This window comes from Anabrus simplex, chromosome 2, assembly GCF_040414725.1.
Source record: "Anabrus simplex isolate iqAnaSimp1 chromosome 2, ASM4041472v1, whole genome shotgun sequence".
Lineage (NCBI taxonomy): Eukaryota > Metazoa > Arthropoda > Insecta > Orthoptera > Tettigoniidae > Anabrus > Anabrus simplex.
In genome coordinates, this window is record NC_090266.1 from 376737045 (window position 1) to 376752606 (window position 15562).

At 38.4% G+C, this 15562-nt stretch overlaps 1 protein-coding gene across 1 annotated transcript in view; it reads left to right on the forward strand.

Annotated features, from left to right (window-relative positions):
- The window catches only part of LOC136863554 (calcineurin-binding protein cabin-1), a 609489-nt gene that overhangs the window by 482311 nt on the left and 111616 nt on the right, over positions 1 to 15562 (forward strand). Inside the window, exon 26 of the mRNA XM_068225987.1 lies at positions 12818 to 13694. Coding sequence (XP_068082088.1) covers positions 12818 to 13694 — 877 coding nt within the window. The remainder of the gene's footprint in view (positions 1 to 12817; positions 13695 to 15562) is intronic.

A 15562-nucleotide genomic window follows, 5' to 3' on the forward strand; every position in this document is an offset into this window, starting at 1 on the left:
GTAGATGAATAAGTTTCAGTGGTGTCTTTAAAAGTAGGAAAGATCACAGTATGAATATTGAAGAATTCATCTGGCGGTCGAGTAAGATGTGAGGCACGGAGTGCTCCTATTTGTACGTTGTTTATGGCCGAAATACCGTGAATTCGCAAAATGTTTTTTGATGGTTGGGTGAAGTGAGTGCCAACGTTCCATAAGATGATACGTAACTTACAGATTATGACTGGTGTAATGTAGCAGTGTTTGAAATCTAACAAGGGGGCATTCCTTACTCATCACCACCGATTTCTCTAAAATTTATAGAACATGCAGGGCTTGGCTAGAAATGAAAGTACCCGAAGTGGAAACTCCAGATGGCCAAGCGTATAAAAAATAAAAATGTTGACGCGGCTCTCACACCGTATAAGCCACTTACGTTAGTGCGCACGCCGAGCAGTTGTTGGCGTAGCGGTAAGAGCTCGGACTGGTAATTCGATGGTCGTGGGTTCAACTCCCTGTGTTGAGATTGGATTTTTCTATCAACTTTCATATTATTCATTTTCCAATTAAGCAAAGAGGTGAATAATTCATTTTATTTTTTTATTTATACGAAAAAGGCATAGAAAAGGTAAAAAATTGGGATTTAATTGTCAGACTTTTTTCTACCCGCGCCAAAAATCTATTGTTTGTGTACAGCCGCTAGGAGCAACCTTCACTTGTCAGGTGAAAACAAATTTTACAGCGAAACGACTATTCACGTTTATGGCACATTCCCCAAGGAGGGGAGATAGCCAATAAGGGAGAAAAAAAGAATAATTTCTGTTCGAACACATCGGGGAAGTTCGCAACTTTAAATTTTCTACAATTGTGCTCTCATTAAAAAAATGACATCCTATATGCCTTTTGCAATAAATAAAACAAATTAAAATAAATGAATAATATAAAAATTGAAAATATATTCTCCCCACGGGGATTCAAACCCACAACCATCGAATTACTAGTCCAAGCTCTTACCGCTATGCTAACAACTACTCGACGTGCGCACTAATGTAAGTGGCTTATACGGTGCGAAAGCCACATCAACAACATCATTTTTATTTTCATTTTCTATACGCTTGGACATCTGGAGTTCCCACTTTGGATACTTTCATTTCTAGCAGAGCTCTGCATGTTCTATAAATTTGAGCGAAATCGGTGGTGGCGAGTAGGGAATGCCCCCTTGTAAGCCAGTTTTGGAGTAGTGGCACCATGAATGACAAGGCAGTTATTTCGCGTAGTGGAACAAGAATATATTTACTTAATTATTCTATGATAAATTTGTGTGGCAGCACTTTATTTAGTGGATATTCTTGTATTATGGAACGGACAAGACATTATTCAAGGTCCCAAGCAATGTGGAGTTTCTAACTCGTTTGGAGAACGACTTGCAAATCAACCACCTGAACAACGAAATGAAGAACGACTTGCAAATCATCCACCTGAACAACGAAACCCATGTGGACCAGAGGTCTGGTACATCAATGCAAGGGTTGTTGCTAGTCATTCAGATTTGAAGTACGCTGAAATGAAATTTGTTAAGTCATGATTAAGAATGGTAGTACCAGTATACAGATAGAGTGGGGAAACGTGCAGGTATAAATAGAGCAAGTCTTGATGTAGACAGGTGTTATGCACACAGGGTCAAAAATAATAATAAAAATGTGATACTAACGCAGTCTATGGGGGAAAAAAAAACCTACAATGGACATGCTACCTTTGATGAAATGGTTACCGAGATTATCGTTGCTATCATTCGCCAAATCAAGTCATAGCTTGCTACTGAGGAGAACATTTTTAGAGTATTAAGAAGAGACCTCAAAAAATTCATAGGAAGAAATCCGTTGTCTTCTAAATCGTGAAAACATCGTAGAAGAGAAGAAAGAATAATACGTGACAGTTCAAAAATTGAAAGCTCCCCCAACGAAAACACGTGACATAAATTGCGCATCGCCCATAACAGCAGCAAATCGCTTTGATATCGTTGGGAATCCAGAAGATATTACAGCCGATTATGCGGAAGCGAGTCTTAATAAACAGAGTAAACCGAAGGAGGTTAAGCTTAAATTTCGTCTTGTTGTACTTGGAGATTCTTTAGTCAAGAATATGAAGAATTCAATTGTGTACTCTTATCCAAGGGTCCATGTTAGTCAACGAACACGGAAAGTGTACACATACTGGAGAGAAACCGTTCCGCTGTGTCAAATGCAATAAAGCGTTTACAACTAGGGGAAATCTCCACCAACGTGCATACTAGAGAGAGGCCGTTCCGCTATAAAAAGCGCAATATGGCGGTTTACAAAAAGGAGTATTCTACAAAGACACACAATTTTTCATATTGGATTAAGGCAATTCCAGTGCAGGGAATGAGGTAAAACGTTTACCGAAGGATTTCAGCTCCAAAACCTCCTGTCTGTTCATAATGGTGAAAGGCCCTCTCAGTGCCAGGATTGTAACAATGTTTGAGAGATTAAAAGATCTAGCCCCCGGAAGACACATGACGCTTCATACTAAAGACAGTCCAATCCGCTGTATAGATTGCAACAAGGCGTTTACAACTAACAGTAAACTCCGAACACACGCTGTTATACATACTGGATTAAGGCCATTCCAGTGCCGGAAATGCAATAAAATATCTACCCAGCAAGGTAATCTGCAAAAACACCTGTTTGTTCATACTAGAGAGGCACCATTTCAGTGTCAGTAATGCAGTTAAACGTTTGGTCAAAACCCGTCTCCTAAGCAGCACACCATGATGCATACTGGAGCAAGGCCATCCTACTGTAAAAAAAATACAATAAAGCGTTTGAAGTTAGGGGTAGCCTCCGATAACATGCAGCTGTACATACTGGAGAAAAGCCAAACCCCTGCATGGAATGCAATAACACGTTTTGTCTACTTAATAATCTTCACACCCACATGCTTCCTCATAATGGGGAAAGGCCCTTTCAGTGTCAGGACTTCAACAAATTATTCGGTAGGAGAAGTGACCTCCGGCTACACATAATGATACACACTGGAGAGAAGCCATTCTGCTGTAAAGAATGCAACGAAGTGTTTTAGAAATAAACAAAGTCTCTGAAGACACCCTGTTGTTCGTACTGAATGAATGGCATCTCTCTGAACCCACCTAGTTTCTCATACTGGAGAAAAAGGCCATTGCAGTATGAGGATTGCAGCCAAGTATTTAAATAGGCTTATTTAATATCCTCAGTCACACCATCAAGACAACGATGAATGAAAATCTGACCATTCAAGTGTCCATTCCCTTTAACCAAATCCAGCGAAGTCCCATGTCCATATTACCTATCATATGGTCACCACTTTAATACTGTTCTATGACTGTTAGATTTCATGTTCTACGGTGATATGTGCAAATTACCCAGTTAGTAATTACTGATCATAACAGCATAAGTTAATATACTATATGTACGGCTATATTAAATGCCGTGCCATTATTAATTCCGTTCTGGCGAATAAGGGTGCTCTACCATCCAGAAATGGAACCCTTGGACAAATCACCTAACACAACGACTCAGATTATCACCAATGAAGCTGTCAACGCCACAGCCTGTCCACATTGTGGTAAACTCTATAAAGGGAAGCTAGGAGTGAGCATCCACATAAGCCGATCTCATCCACAAGAACATAGAACTGCACTGTTAGCTAAGCAGCCCGAATGGAAATCAGCAAGAAGTGGTCGTGCACCACTTTCAAATGATAGCGATATTCTGTTTCCAGGCAATATCAACGAAAACACGCCAGACATAACGAATCACAGTGCGTTTACACAAAATCAAAACGCAGACATACAAAGAAACGATGGAAAAATTCAAGTTGGAATTCCAGAATATCGGTAATGACGATGACTTCTGTAATCATGTCAAAAAATTCATGGAATTCTTATCCAAAGCTGTGCATCAGCTTCCCCGTCCAAAACACCCGGCAGTTAAATTTTATGAGATATGGCGGAGAAAAATGTTGCTTAATAATCAATGTAAATTTACGCAATCAAGCAATCCAGAAAGGGCGACCAAGAGAGGTAGAGTAAAGTGCCGAGAGAAGTATGAATACCAAAAATATCAATCCCTATACTACAACCAGAGACGAAAAGGAGTACGTGCGGCAATCAGTGACACCAAAGAGGTCTGTAAGGTAGATATAAATAAAATACGCAACTACTTTTCCTCTCGTGTTTCAATCCCTAATGATTTGGAAAGACCACCATATACTTCACACACATCTGAAGCAGAATATGTAGTATTAGAAGATACGATGAATACGGTCATTTCTAAACAAGAAGTAGAGTATGCAATCAACAAAATAGCCTTCGACACATCCCCTGGCCCAGACCATATATTGATGAGGGCACTTAAACATGACACGTGTTACGAAATTATAGCATTGATTGCAACAACCATGTTAACAAGAACACTGGTGCCCAAGATTCTTAAGAGAGCTAGAACCGTGCTTATCCATAAGGGAGGAGACCCCATGGATCTATATAACTGGGGACCAATAACCATCTATTCACTAGTGAGAAGAGTAATAGAGCGCGTATCAGATTCACAACTACATAGCTACGTGAGCTTTAATGAAAATCAACGTGGTTTCGCAAACTCTGCTGGCACTCATATCAACACTTCCACCCTGAAATCTATTCTGACATCAGCCAAACACCAAAAGGTCGACAGTAACCTGGTTTTCCTGGATATCACTAAGGCCTTTGACTACGTAGGGCATAAACACTTGAAGAATGCCCTCTCCTCCCTCGCCTTTCCATCAAAACTATCTGATCTAATAATGGCACTACAAACTAATAATACTACTCAAATAGAATCCCATCACAAGAAGACCAAACCAATTTTTCTCAATAAAGGTATAATGCAGGGTTCTCCCTTATCGCCGCCGCTTTACAACATTGCAAATGACCACAGTTTAGAAGAACTTCCATCAACAGAGTTCCAGGAAGAACATGGATATTGTATAATGACGGGCCTTCATAACATAACCATTCTAGGCTTTGCTGTTGATACGTTGATTGTAGCAAAAAACGAGACTTCAGCTAGAAAGATCACTGAAATGGTTATCAAGAGATTCAAAGAAATTGGCCTAACGATCAATGTCAACAAATCTAAATCCATTTCCTTAGTAAATGGAAGTCCTACCTACAAATTTCTAACATGGTTACGATGATATTACATCTATAACTCCTGCAGAGACAATCCGCTACCTCAGAGTAAACTATCACAATGCTACCATATTTGATGCTAAATTAACGATGGAAAAACTTAAGAGTAAACTAGACGCATTAGCATCATCAACACTACTGCAACCACACCAGAAATTTAATGTGCTATCAACCTACATATGCCCATCTTTGATTTACAAATTCCACACTAAACCTTTACATAATATACCTGCGAGTTTCCTAATTGATACTGACAAACTTATCAAAAGCACCTTGAAAGAAGTTCTTCAACTTCCAATAGATACACCAGACAGCATGTTATACTCCAACAAAAAGTATAAAGGACTCAGTCTTTTCAAGTGTGGTTGGGAGGCTTATCTACAGCACATAAATGCATGCCAAGTTCTCTATCGATCCAACAGTATACACATCAACCATATCAGAGACCTCCGTACAGAAATAAAGAAGTGCTTTGAAAAACTTGGCCTACTCCTGAATACTGAATGCGAATCGGTCAAAGTTTCGCTCCTGCAACAACTCCGTGAGAAAGAATTCGATGCCTGGTGTGCCTTACCAGAAAAAGATAAGGGTGTTATACTGTATAAGGAATACACTCCAGCCAATCGGTGGGTAAGAAAACCCGAAGGTTTAACCAGCAGCGACTGGAGAAGTGCCATAAAACTGATAGCAAATGTAGTTCCAGTTCATGCATTACCTGGCAGGTCCCAAGGCAATAACCACTGTCAGCGTTGCCACAGTGAGATTGAAACGCTTGGTCATGTCTTGGGTTCCCGCCCTGTGGAATTCACAACATCATTGTATAAGATGTAGGATTGCTGAAGCCCTGAGAGAAAAGCACTATACAGTCTACGAGGAGGTACATGGATTGTCTCAGACAGGGTCAAACCGGTGGATTGACATGATAGCTATATCACCGGGCTCAAGTAAAGGGTTCACAATAGACCCCACAATTAGAACCAAAGCATCATCCACTCAACCACGTGATGTACACAAGGAGAAATGTGATATACATGGACCCACAATTCCATACTATGCCAAGAAATATCATCTGGACTCCATAGATGTGTTAGGAATGATGATAGGAGCAAGAGGCACCATTACTCACATTCCACAACTTTTGTAAGAAATTTAATTTCCGTAACCAATTCATTAAAGGCATTGGGTTAGCAGCCCTGAAAGGATCGTTAGCAATAGTGAAAAATCATTTTTACTCTGAACTATATCTTTGTCCTATGAGGAATTTCTCATGGATTTCAAAACTATAGACTGATACAATTTTTTATTATTTAGGCTTTACTGTAGTATACCTATCATTTATACACACATTTTAAACGGCCCTTGTAATTATTAATCAAATTTTTATGTAAGCTTTGTGTTTTTGGCTGCCTCCAAATGGGGAAAGCAGAAATAAATGCATTTCTCTATTTTATATATAACTGTGTTTGGAGTCGTAAGTAAGGTTTAGATACTTGCCTTGTGCCGCATGTTAATCTCCTTGTTGGATATCACCTATCAGTTGTCAGAAGTACAATATGAAGAGTGATTAAGAGGAGGGTGGGGTGTTCTTCATGGCAGTGTTATTGGATCTTTGTTTTCTTATACTACAGGGTAAAGTGAAATTCACGCACTCGGACGTCGCAGCGCGACTCCTCACATGCCAGCAATAAAAAAATGTCTCACAAAAGTTCGTCTTGTGAGTATATCCGGCAGAAAAAGAACGTTGAAGGGTGGCAATTTGGCAACACTGTAACCACATGTAGGGTAACTACGTCTGTCAGCACATATTAATCGTGCTGTACAGTTGGTGCAGTGGATGGTGTTTTGGGTTAGCATGCAGGAGGTCGAGGGTTCGATCCTGGGTTGAGGCGCTTTTATATTTGCTAATTTCCATCGGACATACTGTAATACAGTAAGACACCGTTCCTTAGGTCACATGTATCCTACATTTACAAAATTTAGTAACGCCGAACACGTTGTAACGCATCTAGTAGATGAAGTGGTGCGAATAAATTCACGGCCACAACGGAAAGGGCGTCTTTCAAAGCCGACCAATGAAAACGAATGTTCGTCCATTTCTACATTCGTAGTATGTAAGTGCAGATGGTATGTAGAGGACCCGCTGCAATTGCTGTTGACGATTAATATGCCAGATACCATACCACCTGGACTACATTTACAAAATAAAAAAACATTTGCCTCAACCCAGGATCGACCCCTTGACCTCCTGCACGCTAAACTAAAACTCTATCCACTGCACCAACTGTACCGCACGACTAAAATGTGCTGATAGAAGTAGTTACCCTACATGTGGTTACAGTGTTGCCAGATTGCCACTCTTCAACGTTCTTTTTCTGCCGGATATACTCGCAGGACAAACTTTTGTGACAGGGATTTTTTTATTGCTGGCATGTGAGGAGTTGCGCTGCGACGCCCGAGTGCGTGAATTTCGCTTCACCCTGTGTATCATTCCTGGAAAAGCAAAGTATTGTAAGCGACAAAATATGAATTTTACACGAGGTGATAAAAACGATTAGCGAGTCAAATACTGTTTAGGCAGTTTTGGTTTTTATTCTACTCCAGAAATGAATTTTTCACCTTATTGTCATATTATGTTGCGTATTTATTCAATCATAGCGAAAAGGAACTTACTTTAAAGTTATGAAAGTCACGATTGTTTGCCGGTCATTGTCGAGTTCATTGTTTAACAACGTGGTCCTCTTACAATAGATTTTGTAGCGCTTACAATATTTTAGGGAGGATTGGTTTGAAAGAATGAGAATAATAAGTTTTTCTTAAATTATTGTATTAAGAAATGTAGATAAACACAATAGGAAGTGGCTTACTGCACAACAGTAAGAGAATCAGAGTTGAAATTACACTGATTACAGTACAATACTTAGGAAGGAACATTTTTGTCAGTCCTCTTCATCTGTTTGTAGTAATAAATCACTGTGTTTGGAGTCGTAAGTAAGGTTTAGATACTTGTCTTGCATCACAGTCTCCTTGTTGGATATCACTTATCAGTTGTCAGAAGTACACCCAGTTTCATCAGTGACTCACTCACAAATTTATTCACAAGATAACTACTGTCATGTCATGTCATGGCATGTGGTTTCCAGTGAGGCCTGGTGCAGGTCTTTCACCAAATAAGCGACATTGATTAAAACCCTTCTGTTATTTCTAATCTTCTTCCAGTTAAAGTCTAACTCTTATACAGGAGCCCTACTTCTGAAACTGATACAACCTCCTTGAAAACCAGTCCTCTTTCTCGACACAGGTCGTAATTTAGGTATTGATGGAGTTGTTTCCTAAAGAATGTAAAATTCATGGACTATGCATCAAAATTTTATTCCTTTTCCATGTTTTTCCTGCCTGTACCAAATAAAGTTTCTTCAGTCTCGTGCTGTCTGTGTTCTACTAAGTTTTTTTGCTACTTGTTCAACGTCACACTGACACATTGAAGGTTTTTGGCAACGGAGGGATGGTAAAGGGCTAGGATTGGGGAGGAAGTCAATGTGGCCTTAATTAAGATACAGCCCCAGCATTTGCCTGGTGTGAAAATGGGAAGCCACGGAAAATCATGTTCAGGGTTCCCGGCGGTGGGATTCAAACCCACTACCTTGTGAATGCAAGCTCACAGCTGTGCGACTATAATTGCATGGCCAACTTGCTCGGTTAAAATTCTCTTGACCATCCTCTACAACACTCCTGTTGCATTGGCTATTTTTTATTTTACTTTTAACAACTCCCTTCTTTACAATTTTTGTATTCTATTCTTGTTGTCGCAAACTTCAGTTTAGAGTTTTCAGCGGCATAATTCACTTCTTGCATGAACGGTATGTATATGTGTGGACAGTGAACCAATTTGTTTAGCTATTGACCCTACTTATTCAGTCAAGTCTGTCACAAGAAGCAGCCCCTTCCCTTCCCTTCCCTTCCCTTCCCTTCCCTTCCCTTCCCTTCCCTTCCCTTCCCTTCCCTTCCCTTCCCTTCCCTTCCCTTCCCTTCCCTTCCCTTCCCTCTTCTGCCCCTCTTCTGCATTCTACTAGTATACTAGCTGTCACTCAACTTGTGATACGTCCGCCAGCAGTCTTTGCCTTATGTTTCAAGAGGAAAATTGATTTGAGGCAGTTATAAAACGTAAACTACAGTATATTAAAACTTGTCGCTTACGATAATCAGTACGCAAATTACAAGACTCAATCAGGCACTTATGATGTAATGACTGGTGCTTATGATAACCTGGTGTTCTGTATATTACTGATGGTGGTTACGATAATTTCTTTGTTTACGTTGTTTTGACCCTTTAAATTCATTTGACGCTTATGATAATTTGCCAGCATGTGCATTGGAGTCTGATTGATGTATAAACATCATAACCTCAATTTTGAAAAAAAATGTTGCTTACGCTACTTTGCCTTTTGAGGGATGTTACGTAAATGGTGTGAACAAAGAACTGGAATCACGGATAAGGCCTTTTGCAGATACTGTTTTATTTTATATAGTAAGAAATGACTTGCAGCATTGTGAGCGACTGCAGAAAAACCTCATTGATGATGTAAGTTTGACAGCAGACAATTTTATGGTAGTAAATGGGGTAAAAAGTTGCGTTGTAAGTTTCACAAAGAGGAAAAGTCCTCTCTGTTTTAATTGCTGTATCGGTGGGTTGAAGGTCCCTCATGGGGATCACTTTAAATGTTAGGTGTTAATATAAGGAAATATTGTATTTACTCGCGTATTAGACCCCTTTCTTTCCCCACTTTTACAGCCAATAAAAGTAAAGGGGAATCCAATATGCGATAACCTCTAATTTTGTGCAGTGAACACATGACTTCTAGGCTATAAGGAGCTGTAAATTGTACATTCTGTGCTGTTCTTTAACAAACTTATTAATGTATTTGAGTTATACTGGCTATTTTCGTTAGAAGGCAGTATTTCTAAATATAGAGAATCAATAAATGGCGAACACTACTTTTAGGCCTACATTTAAAATAAATATAATCAGTTTTAGTTACTCATATCACGTCATTCATTTCATCTCCATTAATTCCTCTAATGAGGTCGATTTCAGGAAGGGCATACGGTCATAAAAACTTGCTACAAAAATTTGTCTCGCTTCATACTCAACCCCCGTAGTGAAAAGGGATAAGGGTATCGTATTTTCATATTATGCAATATTGATATGAAATAACTCAATGGCCAGTCATTTGTCTCTTGTCAGTTGAGCAGTAGGCCTATCACACAGTAAACCTGAACACAGCTTTTGACGCAAATGTGATAAACAGGTGTAACTTGAAAACAATATTCTCTCACCCATGGGTAAATAATACAAGTATCGAGCTTGAATTATTATTATTTTATAGTTATGGTTATTATTATTATTATTATTATTATTATTATTATTATTATTACTTGTAATGTATAATTATGAAGTGTTTACATCCATTTTGTATTATTATTATTATTATTGTTATTATTATTATTATTATTATTATTATTATTATTATTATTATTATTATTATTATTATTATTATTATTACATCATATGTACATATGATACAATCGCATTGTTTGTGAAGTTATGTTATGAAACATGCACTGTGTATAAACATTTATATCAGTTCAGTTAATGTGAGAACCCCTATATGTAATTCATTCTTACCTGTATATATAATTCGTAATCCAGTATGGTATTTTGAAACACACTGTAACTTCCAGAAAGGCACTAGAACGATGGAGAATATTCTGTACACTATGTCTATGTATTGGGCACCCTAATCATAAAATAATAATAATAATAATAATAATAATTCGAGCTCGATACTTGTATTATTTACCCATGGGTGAGAGAATATTGTTTTCAAGTTATATCTCTTTATCGCACTTGCGTCACTTTCATTTTAATTGTCTTGTGCCGCTAACTTCACGCTACTGGCGTGTCGTCATTCCAAGTGATGTCATCTTCACTGCCATCTCGTTAGCCATGTACTGCAATCGAGACAGAGAGCATTCAAGGTCCCGTCTTTTTTAATTTTTAAAAATACTTTCATTCCCGACTATAGAGTCCAAACTGTGTGAAGCTGTTCCCGGATGGTTTCTGGAGGTGGTCTCTGGCATTCCCAGCTGGTGTATGTGTAGCATAAGCCACTCCTTCTGAATAAAGCCGTGTTGTTGAAAGCGTGCCAAACCACCAGCTGATAACTAGTGTATGTTACGAGTTGCATTTCCGAATGTACCGGTAATACATAGTGACTGGAAACATTCTTTTGATAACTGCGGCTGTTGAAAGGCACACACCTATTTTAAGTATATTTCATGCTTGTTTTCTACATTTATCACATCAGGATTTACCTAAATTGCTGTAAATGAGATAAGAGAGACCGCATTGTTTAGGTTAGGTATGCTATCCCTCGGATAATGCAAAAAGTTGCAGGACGGAAAAAATAAAAATAAATAACAGGAAAGATTGCCGTATTTATGGAGATCTACAGGTGTGGCAGTAATGTGTTTTATTATCATAATGTTTAATTTCGTATGGTTGTTATCTCTCATTTTTTATTAATGCATACCCTAATAGCCTATGTTTTGTTTGGAGTCTGAGAAAATCATTGAAAGTAAGTGGGGACATAAACAATCAGTATTACTATTATTTGTTAGGTACATTGTTGAGTAAAACAGTTGTGATTGGATTGTTTTTATCACGTTTTAAACCTTCTTCTCTGCCAAAAAACGCTATATTGGCCCGAGTTATGAGATATTAAACGATCGCTTTGTTAATGATCTTGCCTGCCTATATTAATAGGCCTAACAACAACAACAACAACAACAACCGTGAATATTTCATAACTGAGGTAAACTCAATTTCAAAAATGGCTTTCACGGCCGCAGATCTCACGATCACGGGAATAGAACCAGCTTTTGGGTGGTTAGGCCATGTGCGTTTCCAGATTTTCGACCAGACTTGCCATTTGGGCTCATCAGCTGGATTGGCATGCCCCTCCAGGACTCTGCTTAGCAGTGGCAGACCAATTGCGTGGTTGCCCAAATGGCACGTCTGGGCAAAACTCTGCAAATGCACACGGCCTAACCAACCAAAAGCTGGTTCTGTTCCTGTGATCTTAAGGTAAATTAATTTCTTCATCCCGAGGTGGTGCAGCACTCTTTTTTTTTAGACAGCCTCCCAATGGAAGGGAGTTGCATGTACCATTTTTACCGCAAATCAACCATCCTGTCATTCGTAAATCTCTGGCAATACAGTACTGGGAATCAAACTCAGGCTCCCGAGAACGGCAGGTAATTGTGCTAACCATTACACAACAGAGAAATTCTAGTTTTGTGTTATTCTGTATGTCCCTTCACAGGTACTTCCATGATAAGGAAGGAAGTTTATTATATATGTAGAGTACTTTTACCTACAGGCCAAGTAGTTTATACTATATTTGAAAAATTAATTACAGTAGTCTCTCTGTGATACTGAGAAGAAATCCTTAATTTATCGTAAATTTGTGGATGGTAATAAATGCTATTTGACTATGTTACATTTACATTGTATTTACAGAACTGGTATATGAGTGTTTCCTTTATGTTTTCTAGGACTTATCTGTGATGGAAGATGTGATCGATATTATGGAAGATATAATCGAGAAAGTTTCTGCAGATGTTGATCCTGAAGAGTTCATCTTACCATCACCTCTGAACACTTTCTCTGTCCCTTCTGAATCATCTGAAAAATACATCTCCAAAAGTGATCCTACATACACCAATAAAGTCAACGTTTCCATCAGTGCTGTCACTGAGTCTGATGATGTTGTTAAAATAGAAAATACGAGATCCTCTCAGGAAGAGACTGTTAAGGAAATTTCGTGTAAAGATGACTGTCTGATAACATTACCAAAAACAAGTGAGGGTGAAATTTCCAGTGAACAGTTATTTGATCATCCCATGGATCAAGAAGAAAATAATGATAAGAAGAATGGAGATGGTGATGAGTTAGTGTTTTCCACAGTTCCTAGTCCTGCTGATGGTGGTCTTCAGGATGGAGGAAATGGTAGATTACTTGTTGAGAGTTTTGAAAATGAGGTTGAAGGGAATAGTGCATACACTTCTGAGGATGCTTCTAAACTAAATCTTCCAGCTCGTCATGATAGTTCAAAAAATGGTGTGTCTGCCACAAGACGTAGTTCTCAGGAAAGTATGACAACAACTACAACAACAGAGACATCCAGTGTTGACAATTCTTCTAGTAGCAGTGAAAATGAATCCTCATCATCCAGTGATGATTCAAGTGATTCTTCCCATAGTAGTGATACTGGTGATTCCAGTGAATCTGATTCAGATGATGCTAGTCAGGCAGTGGACAAATCAATGCCATCATCTGGGACAAAGTCTAAAGAACAAGAATGGAACAAAGTTGCTGACCAAAGTAAATCTCAGTCCAAAACCGAACCAGATATGGAAGATGAAAAGAAAGGTATCACTCATTGTTTCCACTTTATTTTCAAAAATTGCATGTGTCTTTTAGATCTGCACAGATCTTTTTTGTTTGGCAAACCTAGCTTTTCCAGTCTGTTCTTTCCTTTGAAGTAAGTTAATAATATTACATTGGTGTACTTCTGCATAAGTTTTACTAAATGTTGTTTTGGTAAATATACCTCAGTCAGAATTTCAAATACTTTATATGTGCATTTGTCAGATACATCTGAATTTTAGCAGGTCTATTCTTTTCTTAAAGGCACGTTATAGTAAATGCATGAAAAATTACGTTTCATTATTTCCAAAATTTATGTTTAGATTAATTCCTCATAGGACTGGTTCTACCACCTACTGGTAAGGTAACGGGTAACTTACCTTCTGTGAAAAAAGGTTATTTCCATTAACCCCTCCTGGGAGCATAGAACATAGTTACCTGACGAGCAAATTATTGGTCACTTCTAGAGTCAGGTGGGAATTTACCTGCCAAGTAAGTCCTGTGAGCTAAAGTTATTAGCTGTATTTTATGTGGCCTACACCTTAAATTAGCTTTGTATGTTGATAAAACTAAAAGACGCTGTAAGAGTGATCAGTATTGCATTGCATGGTTTTAGGTTTGCATGTTAGTCATGATTGCTTCCCTTTATGCCATTATTTATCGTACGGCGTAAGTTGCTACTCCGCTGTAATGTTGGCATAATCATAATAAAGTCAATTATAAAAACAGCCGTTTTTCGAGATCTGGTATTTACAGACTAACTTGCGCTCGGTGTGGATTTGGTTATGTTTGTCAAACTGGACGGAGCTTCTATACGAGATATATGGAGCATTACAATGCCTTCAAACATAACAATCAGCGATGAGCTCACACATGAGTGAAACAGGACACCAGTTTACCTCTATTGAAAAGGATCTCACTATTCTAAAATGTATAGGCAAAGGAAAACTTATAAATGAATTAGAAAGTCTTTGCATCTTTTTAGACCAGGCCTATAACAAAGACCACAATCTTAATGATGCTACTGAGGCAAAAAATCCTTTATATGAGCTAACTCGAAAGTTATTAGGTATTGTGAATTCGAAACATAATATAATCCCGCAGAGTTTAGAACTTTTTGCTCTAAAGCTCCCACCACCTCGCCATATGTTAGGCCCACCCATCCTGCCCCTAGCAGCCCTCTAACAACACCACCTGTGCGCAAGGATCCGCCCAACCTTCTTCCCCCCTCCATGTCCTTCACCGCGTCAGCCACACCATTATAATACTAGAAGTAGAGGTCAGTCAAGCTAGTCCATACGAGTAAGTACCACCTTAGGCATTTTTGACGTATGGGAAGTCTCGTGCACAGTACCATTTAATTAGCTCTCGTTAACTTTTTGTTTCAGGTAAAACTCGATCATTTCTTCGAATAAATATTTCAACAGGGATAATAACACCCACTTGACCGTCTTTTGGTTCCAATTGATTACCATACTAACATCACTAAACATTGACACCTCAACATTTTATCATAGCAACGTCTCCTACAAGAAGTCCCATCTTCTTTTCTATGACTTTCTGATAAATCAACCGCATATATTTTAACACATTTGATACGTTCACACTTCTATTTTAAATAACTGACATTGATCTTACTATCTTGAACTCATGTTATGGGAGTGGAACATATATCCCCCTTGGATGATTGTGCTTTTACACTCAAGGCCGTCATAGTCCTAATGGTGTATAAGAAGAAGATCTATTTTGGTTTTAAATGCTCAAATATTCAAGATTAACCACGTTATAATCTTCAAAACTGTTAATTCACAGTATTTTTTACATACTTTCTGTGCATTATCCTCATTTTAGATGTGATAGTATAACATTTC